Source organism: Somniosus microcephalus, chromosome 24 (assembly GCF_052327205.1).
Source record: "Somniosus microcephalus isolate GS21.2 chromosome 24, FLI_Smic_1.0, whole genome shotgun sequence".
NCBI lineage: Eukaryota > Metazoa > Chordata > Chondrichthyes > Squaliformes > Somniosidae > Somniosus > Somniosus microcephalus.
In genome coordinates this window covers 57230733-57253768 of record NC_141010.1, presented here as the reverse complement: position 1 = coordinate 57253768, position 23036 = coordinate 57230733, and the positions used below count along the sequence as shown (strand labels likewise).

Sequence of the window (23036 nt, the reverse complement as noted above, 5' to 3'; positions counted from 1 at the left end):
CAATCGGTAATTCACGTTGAATACTACACAGCACAATCAATAATTCACGTTGAATAATGTACGGCACAATCGGTAATTCACACTGAATACTGTACGGCACAATCGGTAATTCACACTGAATACTGTACGGCACAATCAGTAATTCACGTTGAATACTGTACGGCACAATCGGTAATTCACATTGAATACTATACAGCATAATCGGTAATTCACACTGAATACTGTACGGCACATTCGGTAATTCACACTGAATACTGTACGGCACAATCGGTAATTCACACTGAATACTGTACGGCACAATTGGTAATTCACACTGAATACTGTACGGCACAATCGGTAATTCACATTGAATACTGTGCGGCACGATCGGTAATTCACACTGAATACTGTACGGCACAATCGGTAATTCACACTGAATACTGTAGGGCACATTCGGTAATTCACACTGAATACTGTTTGACACAATCGGTAATTCACACTGAATACTGTATGGCACAATCGGTAATTCACACTGAATACTGTATGGCACAATCGGTAATTCAAGTTGAATACTGTACGGCACAATCGGTAATTCACGCTGAATACTGTATGACACAATCGGTAATTCACACTGAATACTGTACGGCACAATCGGTAATTCACACTGAATACTACACAGCACAATCAATAATTCACGTTGAATAATGTATGGCACAATTGGTAATTCACATTGAATACTATACGGCACAATCGGTAATTCACACTGAATACTGTACGGCACAATCGGTAATTCACACTGAATACTGTACGGCACAATCAGTAATTCACGTTGAATACTGGACGGCACAATCGGTAATTCACACTGAATACTGTACGGCACAATCGGTAATTCACACTGAACACTGCAGGGCACAATCGGTAATTCACACTGAATACTGTATGACACAATCGGTAATTCACACTGAATACTGTACGGCACAATCGGTAATTCACAGAATACTGTACGGCACAATCGGTAATTCACGCTGAATACTGTACGACACAATCGGTAATTCACACTGAATACTGTATGGCACAATCGGTAATTCACACTGAATACTGTAGGGCACAATCGGTAATTCACACTGAATACTGTATGACACAATCGGTAATTCACACTGAATACTGTACGGCACAATCGGTAATTCACACTGAATACTGTATGGCACAATCGATAATTCACGCTGAATACTGTACGGCACAATCGGTAATTCACACTGAATACTGTACGGCACAATCGGTAATTCACACTGAATACTGTACGGCACAATCAGCAATTCACACTGAATACTGCACGGCACAATCGGTAATTCACGCTGAATACTGTACAGCACAATCGGTAATTCAAACTGAATAGTGTACGGCACAATCGGTAAGTCACACTGAATACTGTACAACACAATCGGTAATTCACCCTGAATACTGTACGACACAATCGGTAATTCACACTGAATACTGTACAACACAATCGGTAATTCACCCTGAATACTGTACGACACAATCGGTAATTCACACTGAATACTGTACGGCACAATCGGTAATTCACACTGAATACTGTACGGCACAATCGGTAATTCACACTGAATACTGTATGGCACAATCGGTAATTCACACTGAATACTGTACGGCACAATCGGTAATTCACACTGAATACTGAACGGCACAATCGATAATTCACTCTGAATACTGTATGGCACAATCGGTAATTCACGTTGAATACTACACAGCACAATCAATAATTCACGTTGAATAATGTACGGCACAATCGGTAATTCACACTGAATACTGTACGGCACAATCGGTAATTCACACTGAATACTGTACGGCACAATCGGTAATTCACGTTGAATACTGTACGGCACAATCGGTAATTCACATTGAATACTATACAGCATAATCGGTAATTCACACTGAATACTGTACGGCACATTCGGTAATTCACACTGAATACTGTACGGCACAATCGGTAATTCACACTGAATACTGTACGGCACAATTGGTAATTCACACTGAATACTGTACGGCACAATCGGTAATTCACATTGAATACTGTGCGGCACAATCGGTAATTCACACTGAATACTGTAGGGCACATTCGGTAATTCACACTGAATACTGTTTGACACAATCGGTAATTCACACTGAATACTGTATGGCACAATCGGTAATTCACACTGAATACTGTACGGCACAATCGGTAATTCAAGTTGAATACTGTACGGCACAATCGGTAATTCACGCTGAATACTGTATGACACAATCGGTAATTCACACTGAATACTGTACGGCACAATCGGTAATTCACACTGAATACTGAACGGCACAATCGATAATTCACCCTGAATACTGTATGGCACAATCGGTAATTCACTTTGAATACTACACAGCACAATCGGTAATTCACACTGAATACTGTATGGCACAATCGGTAATTCACACTGAATACTCTACGGCACAGTCGGTAATTCACACTGAATACTGCACGGCTCAATCGGTAATTCACACTGAATAGTGTACGGCACAATCGGTAAGTCACACTGAATACTGTACGGCACAATCGGTAATTCACACTGAATACTGTACGGCACAATCGGTAATTCACACTGAATACTGTAGGGCACAATCGGTAATTCACACTGAATACTGTACGGCTCAATCGGTAATTCACACTGAATACTGTAGGGCACAATCGGTAATTCACACTGAATACTGTACGGCACAATCGGTAATTCACACTGAATACTGTCGGGCACAATCGGTAATTCACACTGAATACTGTATGACACAATCGGTAATTCACACTGAATACAGTACGGCAGAATCGGTAATTCACACTGAATATTGTACGGCACAATCGGTAATTCACACTGAATACTGTACAGCACAATTGGTAATTCACACTGAATACTGTACGGCACAATCGATAATTCACGCTGAATACTGTACGGCACAATCGGTAATTCACACTGAATACTGTACGGCACAATCGGTAATTCACGTTGAATACTGTACGGCACAATCGGTAATTCACCCTGAATACTGTATGGCACAATCGGTAATTCACATTGAATACTATACGGCACAATCGGTAATTCACACTGAATACTGTACGGCACAATCGGTAATTCACACTGAATACTGTATGGCACAATCGGTAATTCACTTTGAATACTGTACGGCACAATCGGTAATTCACACTGAATACTGTACGGCACAATCGGTAATTCACACTGAATACTGTACGGCACAATCTGTAATTCACACTGAATACTGTACGGCACAATCGGTAATTCACACTGAATACTGTATGACACAATCGGTAATTCACAGTGAATACTGTACGGCACAATCGGTAATTCACACTGAATAATATACAGCACAATCGGTAATTCACATTGAATAATATAGGGCACAATCAGTAATTCACACTGAATAGTGTACGGCACAATCGGTAATTCACACTGAATACTGTACGGCACAATCGGTAATTCACACTGAATACTGTACGGCACAATCGGTAATTCACACTGACTACTGTACGGCACAATCGGTAATTCACACTGAATACTGTACGGCACAATCGGTAATTCACACTGAATACTGTACGGCACAATCGGTAATTCACACTGAATACTGTACGGCACAATCGGTAATTCACACTGAATACTGTACGACACAATCGGTAATTCACCCTGAATACTGTATGGCACAATCGGTAATTCACATTGAATACTGTATGGCACAATCAGTAATTCATCCTGAATACTGTATGGCACAATCGGTAATTCACATTGAATACTATACAGCACAATCGGTAATTCACAATGAATACTGTACGGCACATTCGGTAATTCACACTGAATACTGTATGGCACAATCGGTAATTCACATTGAATACTATACAGCAGAATCGGTAATTCACACTGAATACTGTACGGCACAATCGGTAATTCACACTGAATACTGGACGGCACAATCGGTAATTCACACTGAATACTGTACAACACAATCAGTAATTCACACTGAATACTGTATGGCACAATCAGTAATTCACATTGAATACTGTACGGCACAATCGGTAATTCACATTGAATACTGTACGGCACAATCGGTAATTCACCTTGAATACTGCACGGCACAATCGGTAATTCACGATGAATACTGTACGGCACAATCGGTAATTCACATTGAATACTGCACGGCACAATCGGTAATTCACACTGAATACTGTACGGCACAATCGGTAATTCGCACTGAATACTGTATGGCACAATCGGTAATTCACATTGAATACTGTACGGCACAATCGGTAATTCACACTGAATACTGTAGGGCACAATCGGTAATTCACGCTGAATACTGCACGGCACAATCGGTAATTCACACTGAATACTGTACGGCACAATCGGTAATTCACACTGAATACTGTACGGCACAATCGGTAATTCACACTGAATACTGTACGGCACAATCGGTAATTCACACTGAATACTGTACGGCACAATCAGTAATTCACACTGAATTTTTAACAGCAGCAACAATGATAGCGTTAAGAGTGATCAATAAAAATATCAATAAATAACAGCAACGATATGAACAAATGTAGCGAGAAGATTAATGTGAAGCCATTGATGAAACTAGCTCCCTCACGGCTGTGCCTGAAGGTAAGCTGTGAGTGAGACTGAGCGAGAGGAGGTGGGCTCTGTACCAGAGGAGCACCCTATTCCCTCACCCCTCCCTGTGCATGAACCGAACCCCTCCTGTGCCAAGGGCCCGGCTTGTCGGTCACGATCAGGGAGCTGGGTCCCTGACGCTGCTCCGAGGGGGGACGTGGGGAGCAGGTGGGCTGCCTCTACTGGTAGCTGCCAGCTGCATCACTGGAGGATCATTCTCAGCAGCCAGATCCTGCAAGGCCTCTGCACCTGGCACTAAATCCTGGGGTGGACGGAAGGGGCACTGGGAACTATTGCCTTCTTGCTGGTCAGCAGCAGGTCCCTCATGGCCCTGGACTGTCTCCGCCATGGTTGGCACTGCAGGGGGTGGGCACACGGGCATCAGCAGCAGTACAGTCGTACTCGCCACGAACATGTCAACTCCCCCTGCAGCAAGCTTGCAAAGGCTGCCCACATTCTGACTGAGGAGACTCGTCTCCCGGTGCAGGGACCCAAGATATTGCTGGTGCCCGCCTTGCTCGAGAAAACCAGTAATTCACATCAAATACTAAATGACATAATCAGTAATTCACATTAATATTAAATACAATCGACACAATCAGCAATTCATGTCAAATACTAAATGATACAATCATTGACTCACATCAAACACTACAGGACACAATCAGTAATTCACGTCCAATACTACATAATGCCATCAGTAAATCACATTGAAATACTACCCGACAGAATCAATAAGTCACAACAAATGCTGTACAACACAATCAGTAATTAACACTATACACTGTACCCTACATGGCACACTCAGTAATTCATGTCAAATACTACATGGCACAATCTGTAAATCACACCAAAATACTATGAGGCACAATCAGTAATTCACATTAAATAGCATACAACGCAATTAGTAATGTATGTCAAATATTACACGACCAAACAGTAATTCACATCAAATCCTAGAGGACACAATCAGTAATTCACATCAAGCACTACACAACACAATTAGTAATTAGGAACAGGAGGAGGCCACTCAGCCCCTCCAGCCTGTTCTGCCATTCAATGAGATCATGGCTGATCTGTATCTTAACTCCATCCATCTGCCTTTACTCCATAATCCTTTCATACCCTTGTCTAGCAAAAAACGATCGCTCTCAGATTGAAAATGACTAATTCAGCTCGCATCTACTGCTTCTTGTGGGAGAGAGTTCTATACTTCTGCCACCCTTTGTGTGAAAAAGTGTGGCCTGGCTCTGATTTTAAGTTCACGTTAACTTGTCCTAGACTCCCCCACCAGCAGAAAAAGTTTCTTTTTATCTACCCTATCAATTCCTTTCAAAATCTTAAAAACCCTCAATCAATTCACCCCTTAACCTTCTATATTCCAAGGAATACAAGCCCAGTTTATGTAATCGCTCCTCATAATCTAACCCCTGGAACCCTGGTAACATTCTGGTGAGTCAGCGCTGCTCTCCTTCCAAGGCCAATGTCTGCAGGTACAGCGAGCAATTAGGAAGGCAACTGGTATGTTAGCCTCTTTCGCAAAGGGGTGGGAATATAAGAGTAAGGAAGTCTTGCTGCAATTGTACAGGGCTGTGGTGAGACCACACCTGGAGTACTGGGCACAGTTTGGTCTCCTTATCTGAGGAAGGATATACTTGCCTTGGAGGCGGTGCAACGAAGGTTCACTAGATTGATTCCTGGGATGAGAGGGGAGATTGAGGAGATTGGGCCGATACTCTCTGGAGTTTAGAAGAATGAGAGGTGATCTCATTGAAATGTATAAAGTTCTTAGAGGGCCTAACAGGGTAGATGCTGAGAGGCTGTTTCCCCTGGCTGGAGAGTCTAGAAGTCACAGTCTCAGAATAAGGGGTCGACCATTTAGGACTGAGATGAGGAGAGATTTCTTCACCCAGAGGGTGGTGAATCTTTGGAATCCTCTACCCCAGAGGGCTGTGGAGGCTCAGTCGATGAGTATATTCAAGGCCGAGATTGATAGATTTTTGGGCACTAAGGGATATGGGGATAGTGCAGTTATAGAAACATAGAAGATAGGAGCAGGAGTAGGCCATTCGGCCCTTCGAGCCTGCTCCGCCATTGAACGAGATCATGGCTGATCATCCAAACCCTAGCACCCAGTCCCTACATCAACAGCCATCCCACCCAAGCCCTATCCCCGTAACCCTGTAACCCCACGTATTTAATCCCCCCCTAACACTAAGGGCCAATTTTTTATCATGGCCAATCAACCTAACCCGCACATCTTTGGACTGTGGGAGGAAACCGGAGCACCCGGAGAAAACCCACGCAAACATGGGGAGAATGTGCAAACTCCACACAGACAGTCACCCGAGGCCGGATTTGAACCCGGGTCCCTGGCGCTGTGAGGCAACAGTGCTAACCACTATGCCACCGTGCTGCCCACTTGAGGTCAATGATCAGCCATGATTTACTGAATGGCGGAGCCGGCTCGAGGGGCCGTATGGCCGACTCCTGCTCTGATTTCTTATGTTCTTATTTCTTCTTATGTTCTTTCTAAAATGCGTTGTCCAGATCTGCTCAAACTAAGGCTTTGTACAGCTGTAGCAAAACTTCCTCTCATTTATATTCTAGCCCTCTAGTTATAAAGGCTGACTTTCCATTAGCCTTTTCGATTATTTTTTGCACCCGACTACTACATTTTAGTGAACTGTGTACATGGACCCCTAAATCTCTTTGGACCTCCACTGTTTCTAGCTTTTCACCATTTACATACTAATCGGATCAATCCTCATTTGGTCCAAAATGGATGACATCACACTTACCTGCATTGATACATAGATACATAGAAGATAGGAGCAGGAGTAGGCCATTTGGCCCTTCGAGCCTGCTCCGCCATTCAATGAGATCATGGCTGATCATCCAAATTCAGTACCCGGTCCCTGCCTTCTCCCCATATCCCTTGATCCCTTTAGCCTTAAGAAATATATCCAACTCTTTCTTGAATATACTTAATGAACTGGCCTCCACCGCCCTCTGTGGCAGAGAATTCCACAGGTTCACCACTCTCTGGGTGAAGAAATTCCTCCTCATTTCAGTCCTAAATGGTTTACCCCTTATCCTTAGACTATGACCCCTGGTTCTGGACTCCCCAGCCATCAGAAACATCCTTCCTGCATCTAGTCTGTCCAGGCCTGACAGAATTTTATAGGTTTCGATGAGATCCCCTCTCAATCTTCTAAACTCCAGTGAGTATAAGCCCAATCGACACAATCTCTCCTCATACGTCATTCCTGCCATCCCAGGTATCATCCTGGTGAATCTTCGCTGCACTCCTTCCATGGCAAGAACGTCCTTCCTCAGGTAAGGCGACCAAAACTGCACACAATACTCAAGGTGTGGTCTCACCAAGGCCCTGTACAACTGCAGCAAGACATCCTTGTTCTTGTACTCGAACCCTCTTGCTACGAAGGCCAACATACCATTTGCCTTCTTAACCGCCTGCTGCACCTGCATGCTTACCTTCAGTGACTGCTGTACAAGAACATCCAGGTCTCTTTGCACTTCCCCTTCTCCCAATCTATTACCATTCAAATAATAATCTGCCTTCCTGTTTTTGCCACCAAAGTGATACCTCACATTTATCCACATTATAGTGCATTTGCCATGTTTCTGCCCAATCACCCAACCTGTCCAAATCATGCTGGAGTTTCACGACATCCTCCTCACAGCATACTCTCCCGCCCAGCTTTGTGTCGTCTGCAAATTTGGAGATATTACATCCAATTCCCTCGTCCAGATCATTAATATATATTGTGAACAGCTGGGGTCCTAGGACCGATCCTTACGGTACCGCACTAGTCACTGCCTGCCACTCGGAAAACGACCCGTTTATTCCAACTCTTTGCTTTCTGTCCGCCAACCAGTTCTCTATCCAAGTCAATACCTTGCCCCCAATCCCATGTGCCTTAATTTTGCATGCTAATCTCTTATGCGGGACCTTATCGAAAGCCTTCTCAAAGTCCAAATACACCACATCCACTGGTTCTCCCTTATCTATTTTACCAGTTACATCCTCAAAAAATTCCAGTAGATTAGTCAAGCATGATTTACCTTTTGTAAATCCATGTTGACTTTGTCTGATCCAGTCACTGCTTTCCAAGTGCTCTGCTATTACATCTTTTATAATGGACTCTAGCACTTTCCCCACTACCGATGTCAAGCTTACCGATCTATAATTCCCCGCCTTTTCTCTACCACCTTTTTTGAATAGTGGGGTAACATTAGCTACCCTCCAATCCATGGGTACCGTTCCAGAGTCTATCGAGTTCTGGAAGATGACCAGCAATGCATCTACTATTTATAGGGCCACTTCCTTAAGTACCCTGGGATGTAGATTATCAGGCCCTGGGGATTTATCGGCCTTCAGTCCCATCAATTTTCCTAACACCAACAAATACTGATTTCTTTCAGTTCCACCCTTTCATCAGACCCTATGTTCCCCGGCATCTCTGGGAGGTTATTTGTGTCCTCCTTTGTGAAGACAGAACCAAAATATGTATTTAGTTGGTCTGCCATTTCTTTGTTCCCCATTATAAATTCCCCCGATTCTGACTGCAAGGGACCTACGCTTGACTTCACCAATCTTTTTCTCTTCACATATCGATAAAAGCTTTTACAGTCAGTTTTTATGTTCTCTGCAAGCTTACTCTCATATTCTATTTTCCCTTTCTTAATTAATCCCTTTGTCCTCCTTTGTTGAATCCTAAACTGCTCCCAATCCTCAGGATTATTGCTTTTTCTGGCCAATTTATATGTCCTCTCCTTGGACCTTATGCTATCCCTAATTTCCCTTGTTAGCCACGGTTGGGTCACCATTTTTGTTTTATTTTTATGCCAAACTGGGATGAACAAATTCTGTAGTTCATCCATTCGGTCTTTGAATGTTTGCCATTGCCTATCCACCGTCAACCCTTTGAGTGCCATTCCCCAATCAATCCTACCCAACTCGCTCCTCAGACCATCATAGTTTCCTTTATTTAAATTGAGGACCCTAGTCTCCGAGTCAACTACTTCATTCTCCATCTTAATGAAGAATTCGATCATATTATGATCGCTCCGACCCAAGGGGCCTCTTACAACAAGATTGCTAATTAATCCTTTCTCGTTACATAATACCCAATCTAAGATGGCCTGATCTCTGGTTGGTTCCTCGACATATTGGTCCAGGAAACCATCCCGTAAACACTCCAGGAATTCCTCCTCCACAGTATTGTTACTCATTTGGTTGGCCCAATCTATATGTAGATTAAAGTCACCCATGATGACTACTGTGCCCTTATTGCACGCTTCTTTAATTTCTCTTTTAATGCCATCCCCAACCTCCGCCTTACTGTTTGGACGTCTATAAACCACTCCCACTAACGTTTTTTTCCCCTTAGTATTTCTCAATTCTACCCATACAGATTCCACCTCATCAGAGCTAATATCCTTCATTACAATTGTGTTAATCCCTTCTTTAACCAGTAATGCTACCCCACCTCCCTTTCCTTTTTGCCTATCTTTCCTGAATATCGAATACCCCTGGATGTTGAGTTCCCAGTCCTGGCCTTCCTTGAGCCACGTTTCCATAATCCCAACCAAATCGTATTTGTTTACTTCTATTTGCGCAGCCAATTCATCCACCTTATTACAAATGCTCCTCGCATTAAGACACAAAGCCTTCAGGCTTGTTTTTTTAACGCTCTTAGACCTATTAGAATTATTATTTACTGTGGCCATGTTTGATTTAAACCGTTGATTTCTCTGACTGCCACTTTTGTTTTTCTCCTTCCTATCTTTTGCTTTTATCCTTGTTTCGCTTTCCTCTGTCTCCCTGCTCAGGTTCCCAACCCCCTGCCATTTTAGTTTAAACCCTCCCCCACAGCACTAGCAAACACTCCCCCTAGGACATTGGTTCCAGCCCTGCCCAGGTGCAAACCGTCCGGTTTGAACTGGTCCCACCTCCCCCAGAACCGGTTCCAATGTCCCAGGAACTTGAATCCCTCCCCCTGGCACCATTCCTCTAGCCACGTATTCATCTGAAGTATCCTTCTATTTCTACTCTGACTAGCACGTGGCACTGGTAGCAATCCTGAGATTACTACCTTTGAGGTCCTGTTTTTTAATTTATCTCCTAACTCCCTATACTCCGCTTTTAGGACCTCATCCCGCTTTTTACCTATATCGTTGGTGCCTATATGCACCACGACAACTGGCTGTTCACCCTCCCCTTCCAAGATGTTCTGGAGTCGCTCGGGGACATCCTTGACCCTTGCACCAGGGAGGCAACACACCATCCTGGAGTCTCGTTTACGGCCGCAGAAACGCCTATCTATTCCCCTTACAATTGAATCCCCTATTACTATAGCTCTACCCCTCTTTTTCCTCCCATTCTGTGCAGCAGAGCCACCCCTGGTGCCATTGAAATCCATCTGCCACAGTTTTGCCCACTCACATTTATTTTAATTAATTTATGGGATGTGATTTATTTAATTAACTGACTTTAAATTCCCCAGCTGCCCTGGGGGGAATTTGAATTTACGTCTAGCAGGATCATTAGTTCAGGCCTCTGGATCACTAGCCCAGTAACATTACCACTATGCTACTGCTCCCGTAATCTATCACTGTCTCTTTGTAATTTTATGCTGCCATCTACACTACTTACTATACCTCCAATCTTTGTGTTATCGGCAAACTTGGATATATGGCTCCCTATTGTGTTATGTAAGTCATTAATAAGTACAGGAAACTCTTTTTTTATCCGGCACCGACGGGACCGGTGTGCTGCCGGTTGATCAAAAAGTCCGGATTACAAAGAGGTATACTTACTAAGGTACGAGAGCCCCGTACATGGCCACAGATCCAGGAACCTCGGTTACACGGCCACAGATCCAGGAACCCCGGTTACACGGCCACTAATATGAAGTAAAACTTACCTGAACCTACTCCTGAATTTTGCCGGTTAAGAGAGATTCCCGGTTATTTAGGTGCCGGTAAATCGAGAGTTTCCTGTATAGTGAATAGTTGAGGCCCCAGCACAGAGCCTTGTGGGACACCACTAGTCACTTCCTTCCAATTCGAGTACAGTAAACTCTTGTTTAAACGGCACTTAATCATCCGTAATTCTTTAATAACCGGCAAAATTGTATTCAGATTAATGCACATTCTAACTGCATGTTTATTCCATGTGTGGCGTTGCAACATGGCACAAAGCCTGAAGGAACTTGGCACCTTTAAACAGTCAGGAGTAGGTTTTGAGGCTTCCGCCCCAGAAGGAACGGGGCAGTAGTGTCCCTAAAATGGTGGGGAATGACTTACCACTTGTTCCTGCCGTCGCTGTGGGCGCTGCAATCTTCCCCGCACAGTATCAGCTGACCGTCCAGCCAAAGAGGAACCCAAAGGGAAGTTTTACTGTATATTTGTGGGGCCAGAATAAGCCGGTTCTGCTCCTTCGGCTTTTACAAAACCAGCTTGGGCCATTGCCACTCCGTGTCCCACCTCCCCTCCTGAGTTTGGAACACCCCCACAGAATTACCACCTTCTGGTTTAAGGTCGGCCGATATATAAATTGCCTCGGTAGGTATACCTCTCCGTTATCCGGAATTTTTAATCAACCGGCACCATCCCGGTCCCGTAGGTGCCGGATACGAAAGAGTTTACTGTACATAGCCATTATCCCTACTCTCTATCTTCAACTACCTAACCAATCTCCTAACCAGGTCAATAATTTGCCTTCAATTCCATGAGCTTTCATTGTAGCTACAGACACTTTGGGGTCGATTTTCATTAAGCTGTCGGGAAGGAGGCGGGACTACAACTTTCGGGTTTTAGTCCTGCCTACATCGACGTCCGGCCAATCCACGCGATTTTCCCTTGATTGACCTTGTTGAGCCCGCCCAGCGGGCTCAGCAGGCCAATTAAGGGCCACCCGGCAACAGGTGACGTCACAGACTGAAATTTCATCTGTCAAGGCGTCCTGACCGATGAAATATCAGTGTTTCACAGCTGTTTGAAGCTGTCAAACACTGACAGTCTGACTTCTAACCTGAGTCCTTCTACACAGACTCAGTTAGAAATCTCACCGGCAATGAAAGCTGAAGGCTGTCACTTTTGACAGCTCGCGGTCATTCTGCTTTCAGTGCCAGCTGAGTGATGGACTCCCGAAACCTAGAGGAAGAAAGGCTGTTAAGGTAAGTACAGGTAATTTAAACTTCTTTACACACTTTAGACACACCAAACACACTTACCTTTGCACTCATGCACCCATCACTCACCTGAACACTGACATCGCGACCCCTCCAAGTCCTTCAACCCGACGGCCCGCCTGCTCTAACCTGGCGTGGTTTGGAGCCGTCGGGAATCCCACACGACACCCCTCAAAATAGGGATTAGGCTAAAAACTGCCTGTTAACAGGCAGTTAATTGGCACTAATCCCTTCCCGCCTCGGGTCGGCGGGTCCCAGTGCGGGGCGGGTACCCGCCTCCTCTGAAACTTGCGTGGAGGTGGGTTTTGGGCAGGATGGTGTCGGGACCCCCGAATTCGGGATCCCCCCCCCCACACGCCTGAAACCCCGCCTGACGGCTCCAGGAAAATCGACCCCTTTATGTGGAACCTTATTCGAATGCATTCTGGATGTCCATATAAACGACATCAATAGACATTCCCCTGTCTACTACTGTAGATACTTCCTCAAAAATATATCAGATACTATACAACATAATTATTAAATCACATCAAACACTACACGACACAATCAGTAATTCACGTCAAATACTACAGGACTGCATCAGTAATTCACACTAAATAATATGCAACAAAATATGTAATTCACATTAATTACTTTTCGACATAATCAGTAAATCATATCAAACACTACACGACACAATTAATAATTCACATCAGAGGCTACACAACACAATCAATAATTCACATCAAATATTATACAGCACAATCAATAATTCACTTTATTTTCTGCACAGCAAACTCATAAAGGTCCTTTTACAATCTCACCATTTAAGGTGTGCTTCTTTACCCTATTCTTGCCACAACATGTATTATTCACATTTCTGCCACTAATCTACCCATATCTGGTTCCTGGGATGGGGGGATTGTCCCATGAGGAGTGATTGAGTAGACTAGACCTATATTCCCTAGAGTTTAGAAGAATTATTTAATCGAAACATACAAAATTCTTATAGGGCTTGACAGGGTAGATGAAGGGAGGATGTTTCCCCTGACTGGGGAGTCTAGAACCAGGGGTCACAGTCTCAGAATAAGGGCTCGGCCATTTAGGACTGAGATGAGGAGAAATTTCTTCACTCAGAGGGTGGTGAATCTTTGGAATTCTCTACCCCAGAGTATATTCAAGACAGAGATCGATAGATTTTTGAATATTAAGGGAATCAAGGGATAGTGCAGGAAAGTGGAGATGAGGTAGAAGATCAGCCATGATCTTATTGAATGGCGGAGCAGGCTCGAGGGGCCAAATGGCCGACTCCTGCTCCTATTTCTTATGTTCTTATGTTCTTATATCGCCAGCCTAACTATGTCCTCCTGCAGTTTTTCACTATCTTTGTTACAATTTGCCACACCCCCCTCTGCTTCCCTCAATTTTGCACCGTCACCAAATTTCTCTATTGTTCACTCAATTCATGTGCATGGTAAATAAGGGAAGGACGACACTCACCAATAGACTGTCCATTCTGACTGCATGCTTAAAAATGCTGCAAAAGTTCTACAGGGTGATGCCTATTTTAACAGCAAATATGTTATTGGGCAATTGGTACTGATCTGGTTGAACTTGCACTATGTTTGGCTTAAGGTACCAGCCATGGATCAGTGGTAAACACTCTCCTCTTGATCAGAAGGTCGTGGGTTCAAGCCCCAATCCAGGAGACTTGAGCGCAAAATCTAGGCTGACACTCCAGTGCAGTGCTGAGGGAGTGCTACACCGTCGGAGGTGTCGTCTTTCGGATGAGACGTTAAACCGAGGCCCCTCTCAGGTGGACATAAAAGATCCCATGGCTCAATTTGGAGAACAGGGGAGTTCTTCCTGGTGTCCTGGCCAATATTTATCCCTCAAATAACACCACTTAAAAAAACCTCAGATTATTTGGTCACTAATTTCATTGCTGTGGGATCTTGCTGGGCACAAATTAGCTGCCAGGTTTCCCTACATTGCAGCAGTGACTACACTTCAAAAAGTACTTCATTGGCTGTGAAGCGCTTTGGGATGTCCTGTGGCCAGTAAAGGCGCTGGAGAAATGCAAGTTTTTTCTTTGCTTCTTTTGAAATCTTTCATCGAAAAGGGCCACAGTCAGGCCGTGCCACAGAACCTGATACCGTGCTGCCCTTTAACGCCCATTTCAAAACAGGCGAGCTTGGGCTGGAATGGAATGCAGCGAGACAGCAGGAAACACGTGGGCTCCTCGTTGTATGCCCTGATGTGAAGAGCAGTTTCCTGTTGAATGGAGCTCACCCATGGACACCGACAGCCACTCCTGACACTTAGGAAGCAAGTTTGCGACACGGCGTGAAGCAGGCAGGGCACCGTCACGTTCTGTAACTCACCGTCTCTTGGCCTCAGCTCGCCTACCTCCACCTGCTGGAAGCAATGTCAACCCTAGAGAGAGTAGGGCAGGCAGGTGTTGGCCTGGTCCAAAATTCTTCTGTTCATTTCTGGGCCGAAGCAGTTCTGCCAGCAGCAGTAGCTGCATCAGGTGCAAATGTAAATGAAAACCGTTTCTGAGCAGAGTGGAGATGAGAAACCCTTCGTTTTTATTTATCTATTCAAAGGATGTGGGCGTCGCTGGCAAGGCCGGCATTTATTGCCCTTGAGCAGGTGGTGGTGAGCTGCCTTCTTGAACCACTGCAGTCCGTGTGGTGAAGGTACTCTCACAGTGCTGTTAGGGAGGGAGTTCCAGGATTTTGACCCAGCGACGACGAAGGATCGGCGATATACTTCCAAGTCAGGATGATGTGTGACTTGGAGGTGGTGGTGTTCCCATGCACCTGCTGCCCTTGTCCTTCTAGGTGGGAGAGGTCGCAGGTTTGGGAGGTGCTGTCGAAGAAGCCTTGGTGAGTTGCTGCAGTGCGTCTTGTAGATGGTCCACACTGCAGCCACGGTGCGCCGGTGGTGGAGGGAGTGAATGTTTAGGTGTCAGGTGTTGAAGCACAGACTCCAAAGTGTTCAAAACTCTTTTCAGTTTATGAAAACACAGAGGGCTAGAAATTCATGTGTTGAGCGCCACTCCGTGAAATGGCGATAAAATGGCGCTGCCGCTCTTTCACCAGCTGGTGGCGGGTCCCGCGGCGGCCGCCATATTGCCCTCCCCCTTTGCGCTGCCGGTAACTGGCAGTGCTCTGCAAAAAAAATGCTGGCGTGGTGGCGTCAAATGGCGTGCAACGCCGACTTAACGTCACCAAAGCAAACTTCAACCCTGGCGCTGAATTCAGTGCTTGGTCCTAAGCACGCCAGGTTAACCTGCCGTGCAAGCAGGCTGACAGGGGCAATGTCTGCAGCTCTTAAAGGGACACACACATCATTCAGGTAAGATTGAATTTAAGGGTTTGGACTGTTTTTTTTGGATTTTTTGAAGTGGTGGCTTGCTGCAATAGATGTGAATTTTTTTTAAAGTGTATAGGGAGTGCTGCTGGATGCTTGCAAGGGCTCAGATGGTAAATGAAGGCCTTTGAGAAGATAGAACATGTGAATACTCAACAGGTCACGTAACATCCGTGGAGAGAAAAACAGAGTTCACGTCTCAGGTCGAGATGCTGCCTGACCAACTGAGTATTTCCAGCATTTTATGCCGTCATTTCGCATTTACAGCATCCGCTCGCAGAGGGAAGAGGAAGATGCAGAAGAGGAGGAAGCCGAAGAGGAGGAATCAGACGGAAGGATGCATCCCTGACAGCCCCTTTGTGGCCGGGATATCCGGGATGGAATCATCTGCCTGCGGTCCCACTGGCTGGGCAGGCTGCCTCTTCTTGTTGACCCACTGGCTGGGCAGGCTGCCTCTTCCTGTTGACCCACTGGCTGGGCAGGCTGCCTCTTCTTGTTGACCCACTGGCTGGGCAGGCTGCCTATTCTTGTTGACCCACTGGCTGGGCAGGCTGCATTTCTTGGGTGTGTGAAATGAGGTAGGCACAAGGGTGGAGTTGTGCTGACGAGAGGGCAGGAAAGCATGAGGTGCATGCCAGAAGGAGGATAATGTAGGAGGATACCAGCATCTTGTATCCTTTCAGCTCCGCCACTGGCCAAGGGCTCAACCATGCCCCTGCCAAGAGTAGCCTGCACCGTCTCCTCCAAGGGGGTGAGGTGAGGCTAGGAATGGGAGCTGTGTCTCATTATTGGTGCAGATTGTTGGTAGGTGAGAGATTGGGGGTCGTGCATTGAGCAGTGTGTGAGGCTAGTGGTGCAGTTGGTAGGAGACGACTTTTGAAGATGCATTCACTGACCTTGACCAGTGGTCCAAGGTCATGAAGCTTCTTTGGGCACTGGAGCCAGATGGAGGGTGCCACACTGCTGGCAGTGACGGCCTCGGTGATGTGGTCCCACATCCTTCTTTCTGGAGGACCTCATGGCCCCTGTGGGTCGAGAGCCACTGTTGCAGTGGTGAGCCCCTGCACAAAGCTGGAGTGCTGCGTGTGCGACGCTGGCTGCCCCTTCCCTGGCTTGCTGAGCCATTTGTGTTAGGGCTGAGGCAGTTTTCCCATTTGTTGAGGTTAGGAAGGTAATTCAGTCTTAAGAGCTGAATAGTCACATTTGGAACTTCTTTTAAATGTTGAATATTTCTTAAAAGGCAGAAAGGGCTGAAAATGTATTGATTCACTGCATTTTATTTTGTATTGCTTCAGTGTGCGTGGCCCCTTTAATTCTCAGACCTCTTCATTGCCCACAATTCCCTGCGAGCTCCACAGCTTCGCTTCCATTGGCTGTGGGAAGCTGCAATGCCAGACCTGGACAGGAACTTTGTCCCGGATCTCTCCACCAGGACGGCGTTGCACGGAAGGTGAGCGCTGCGCCACCTATCTCCATCCCCCCCAGGCCAATTCCACTCGGTTAGCATTGCGGCCATTACTAGCGGCCGTTAACTTTGCTGGCGAACACAAAATTTTCCCCCCAGAAAGTCTTTAGCACAAGTCGAGGTTCCAGGGTGGAGAGTGACCACCTTCTCACTATATGTACAACGTAACTCTCACCAGCAGCAACTGGGTGAGAGGGCGTCACAGATTCACGAGTGACGGAGCTCACTAACGCTGCCTCATGATGCGTATAATATTCATAGAAACATAGAAACATAGAAGATAGGAGCAGGAGTAGGCCATTCGGCCCCTCGAGCCTGCTCCGCCATTCAATGAGATCATGGCTGATCATCCAAATTCATTACCCTGCCGTGCTTTCTCCCCATATCCCTTGATCCCTTTAGCCTTAAGAAATATATCTAACTCCTTCTTGAATATATTTAATGAATTGGCCTCAACTGCCTTCTGTGGGAGAGAATTCCACAGGTTCACCACTCTCTGGGTGAAAAAATTCCTCCTCATCTCTGTCCTAAATGGCTTACCTCTTATCCTTCCTGATCTGACAGTCTGCCGGCATCTGTGTGAGCGCTTCGGTCAGCAGAAGTATAGGCTTTGAAACCAGGTGTGTGGGGGATGGGGGCGGGGGCGCAGTTAAAATGCAGGAGGGGGCTCCTACGCATTCCTTTCCCGGCTCGATCTGACTGACTGCAATTTTAAATCACAGGTGGCAAAGGACACCCATCCCAAGCTCCTTAAATATACAGGTTGGGCTCCAATTACGTCATCAGGACCTGATCTGCCATTTTAACCTGAGGCCTGGGTGGAGGCGGGGGGGCGTGGAGGGTGCAGTATAACTTCCAGCCCCCAGGCCAAACCTGCTGGCAACAAGACCCAGAGCCAGAAGAAATCCAGCAAGAGAATTTTTTATTAATTTGTATAGGTTTCCTTGTAGGCTGGGAGGGGCAGGAGTGCTCCCTCAGGCCCCACAGAGAAACCTCGGGCCTCTCTTGCCTCGGGATTCTCCCCACCCCCTTCGCCCGATGAAGACTCCCCTCCCCGGGACCGGATTTACGTGGGATGCCTCGGTGTGGGTCTGCGACTTGCTTGCACACCTGTGGCTTGGTGGTGGGCCTCACCGAGTTTTATTTACTTTCTGTTTAATTTCCTCCATTGACTGGGCCTTGACACTGCGGAGCACAGAGGGAGCAACATGCCCGAGAGGAGCTTCTAATGTAAGCTCGAGGAACAGCACCTCATCTTTCGATTAGGCACTTTACAGCCCTCTGGACTCAACATAGAGTTCAACAATTTCAGATCATAACCTCGGCCCCTATCACATATATATTTTTTCCACAAGTTTTTTTCCTTCTCTCCCGCAGGGCAGCTGTCTTTCATTCTGCCAGCGCAATTTACACTTCATCGAGAGCCATCCTTTGTTTCGTAACCTGTCCCATTACCATCTCCTTTTGCCTTGAATGTCTCTAAATGTCTCTTAACCTCTCCTGCCTTCTATCCTATCACAGGCCTTCCCTTTAGTTCTTTCCTCCCCTCCCCCCTTTCCCAGCTCCCACACTTGCTTAAAAATCCGTTCCATTTCCTGCTTTTTTCCAGTTCTGACGAAAGGTCATCGACCTGAAGCGTTAACTCTGTTTCTCCCTCCACAGATGCTGCCTGACCTGCTGAGTGTCTCCAGCATTTTCTGTTTTTATTTCAGATTTCCAGCATCTGCGGTATTTTCTTTTTGTTCCAATGTATTCTAACTGGTTACAGCCAATGCTCCCTCTAAGCTGCGCAGTCGTGCAGCCGCGCAGCAATGGGAAAGGTCCCGATGGCTTCTCCATCGTAAGTACCGCGCATGCACGGAAATTTAAAGGGACGGCGCACTAAAAGAACCAGGCCGCGCAGAACAGATGGCAGCTTACTGGGGACATTGGTTACAACCAGATGCATTTCTTTCACTTATGTAGATCTGGGAGAGAACTTAAAGTAACCAGCAGGAAAAAAACAGGCAATATAAATGTCAGGTTCTAGAAGGATTATTCAAGTTTGAAGGGATGATCAGAGTAAAACTGCTGATTTTAAATGTTTATTTAAATAGAAGCTTTTGCGATACTAAGCGGAGATATTCGGTAAAGAGGAAAATATGTAAATTAGTTTAACCTTTCCTTAAGCTTTCTATTTCTTGGTCCTCATTATAAATCCAGCACTATAAAGACTGTACCCATTTGATAGTCCAGGTACCCCCATGTGAAACATGGAGCGATCTACTTATGTAACTGTGGTATGTGCGGGAACACATTTATATAGCGACCTCTGATGCATAACAAACTCTCTATTTTTCTGGGAATTCATCACAAAATCGACCCCAATTTTAACTCCAGGTGGGTTCCCCGCTCAGGCCTGAGTTAAAATTACAGTCGGGTCTCAATGATGTCATCGGGCCGCAACATGCCTATGTGAAGAAGGACCCTGTCGGCTCCGGGCTTCTGTCCTTGCTGCCTGCTCAGGAGAGCAGGTTAAAATTGCAGATGTTGTGATCGTGGCGGCTTTCAGACAGGTAAGAGCTGGGGTGATTTTAACCGGCCGCCCGCCAGGTTTCTGCTGAGCGAGTAGGGATAAAATTGTCCCCACTCTGCGGTCTCTGAGCAGATCTCTTACAAACTTATTTCGAAATTCTTTTTATTGGAGATATTCAGTCCTTCAATATCCCGGCACCACCCCCTTGCAACAGCATAAAGTCCAACTCACCCTGCAACACCACGGGAGATCCACGAGTTTTAAACATTTACAGACAATCCACTTGCACAACCACTATCTGTTTCAGTGGTGAATTAGCACCAAGATAGCGACAGTCTGTGCTGCCAGTTGTCCTATCCTGCAGTCTGTCTCTGTAAGCTGGTCTGGATTTGTTGACAGGTTTCTCTGATTATTCCTCTTGCTCCGTACCAACACAGGCAAAGTTTATGTCAAAAAATGGATGCACCTAATGCATTGCAACCCCTATCTTTAGCTATATAACAATAGGCACGTTTCTGTAGCAACATAATAATGGGAACCATACTGACCTCCTTCACTTCCACCTCAGGAAGTGCCGCACGTTCAATGTCACTCAGTTTGCTCAGGATGCGTTTGGTTTCTTGGTTTTGAAAGTCCGTGTAGTCGAATGTCCGAGCTTTCAGGCCGTACACCAGCGAGTGGTTGGACATCTTTAGGCTCTTTTCCAGCTATTTAAAGAAAAGAAGTCATGAGGCATTTTCCAGCTGTGACACAGAGACACACAAGTATTTTTGTACGTGCACACTTGTGCACGCGCACTCATTCACACATACATATACCCAATCCAGTCCATGCACTTGTGCAGACACATGCACACTCACGTACACACACAGACACCACTGAGACACTTGCACACTGTCACGTGCACTCATACTCACTCAGACACTCACAGACACACATGCTCACTCATGCAGAACATGCACATATGCAGACACTCATGCATAAAATGCACACACACACACACACACATTCATTGCTGCTGAAACACATTCGTTCACACTCACACACAGAGAGGGGATAATTTTAACCTAAATCTCCGGGCAGCAAATCCGCGGGATCTGGTGGAACACCCCGTTTTTCTAGTGGAACATCCAGTTTCACGCCCCAATATTTCTCTCAATGTCAGCTGTTGCTCAGTGGGTAGCACACTTGCCTCTGAGTCAGAAGGTTGTGGGTTCAAGTCCCACTCCAGGGACTGGTAGCACATAAATCCAGGCTGATACTCCAGGGCAGTGCTGAGGGAGTGCTGCACTATCAGAGGTGCTGTCTTTCAGATGAGATGTTAAACCGAGGCCCTGTCTGTTCCCTCAGGTGGACGTAAAAGATCCCAGGGTACTATTTTGAAGAAGAGCAGGGGAGTTCTCCCCGGTGTCCTGGGCCAATATTTATCCCTCAATCAACATCACTAAAACAGATTATCTGGCCATTATCACAGTGCTGTTTGTGGGAGCTTGCTGTGTGCAAATTGGCTGCTGCGTTTCCTACATTACAACACTTCAAAACAGTGCTTCATTTGCTGTAAAGCACTTTGGATCGTCCGGTGGTCGTGAAAGGCGCTCTATAAATGCAAGTCTTTCTTTCAATGACTTGAATGGAGAGTAAAACAGGGCGATGTGTAAATCTAGCGTTCCACCTGATCTCATTAGTTTTCCTGATGGGCGGGTTAGGTTAAAATTGCCCTTCAGAGACACACATGCACATACAATTAATTTGTGATTGATATGTGGTGATCTATTGTCTGTTGACAGGGTTTGTCAGTGGTACTCTACCATCTAGTACCAGGTCTTCATCAACGAAGGCCTCTTGTACATCAACAGGGACTAGTCAATGGTAGTCTAAAATCCCTTGGCAAGACTTTGCCATTGATGGTCTATTGTACAGTGGCAAGGATAAGTCATTGGTGGTCTGTTGTCAATCGGTCGGCCCCTGCTAATGGTGGATTATTGTCAATCGGTCAGCCCCTGCTAATGGTGGTTTGTTGTCATCAGAGGCCTAATGTCCATTGGCAGGGCCTCATCAGATTCGGTTTAATCCCCAGAGAACTCAAGTTGTGCTTTTACACATTTTCTACTCTGTACCTTGTGGATTCAAACTCTGAATTTGAATTGTCTCCACTGAATTATGACATAATTGGGCAAAGAAATGGTCAGCCTTCCTAGCAAAATAAACAAGAGTATCACTGCCTTCAACCTCGGCTAATATAGCCCGAGTCCAAATGTAACTTCATCCTGGACGAACATACCATGACCTGGTTGTTATGTTTGGTGATGTTGGTATTGTATGTCCATGAGGCCTCTGTGTAGTCGAACCACACCTTCTCTGTGACCATGTTGTATTCATCTATAAAGCTCTTCGCTACTTTTTCATCGGTGATTTTGTCTGCAAGAAGCCAAACAACAAATTAAAGTCATGGGATGACAGCAACAACAACTTGCATTTATATAGCACCTCTGACATAGTAAAACGTCCCAAGGCGCTTCACAGGAGTGTTAGCAACAAAATTTGACACCGATCCACATAAGAATAAATTAGGGCAGGTGACCAAAAGCTTGGTCAAAGAGCTAGGTTTTAAGCAGTGTCTTAAAGGAGGAGAGAGAGGTAGAGAAGTGGAGAGGTTTAGGGAGGGAATTCCAGAGCTTAGGGCCCAGGCAGCTGAAGGCACGGCCGCCAATGGTGGAGCGATTAAAATTGGGGATGCGCAAGAGGCCAGAATTGGAGGAGCGCAGAGATCTCAGAGGGTTGTA

The 23036-nt window shown here is 45.7% G+C and overlaps 1 protein-coding gene across 2 annotated transcripts in view; it reads right to left on the bottom strand.

Annotated features, from left to right (window-relative positions):
- Positions 1–23036, bottom strand: part of ace (angiotensin I converting enzyme (peptidyl-dipeptidase A) 1) — a 432315-nt gene that overhangs the window by 254546 nt on the left and 154733 nt on the right. For both annotated transcript variants that reach the window (XM_085966629.1, XM_085966628.1), the window contains exons 13-14: positions 22535–22671; positions 20802–20960 (exon numbers count right to left, since the gene is read on the bottom strand). In XM_085966629.1, coding sequence (XP_085822755.1) covers positions 20802–20960; positions 22535–22671 — 296 coding nt within the window. The remainder of the gene's footprint in view (positions 1–20801; positions 20961–22534; positions 22672–23036) is intronic.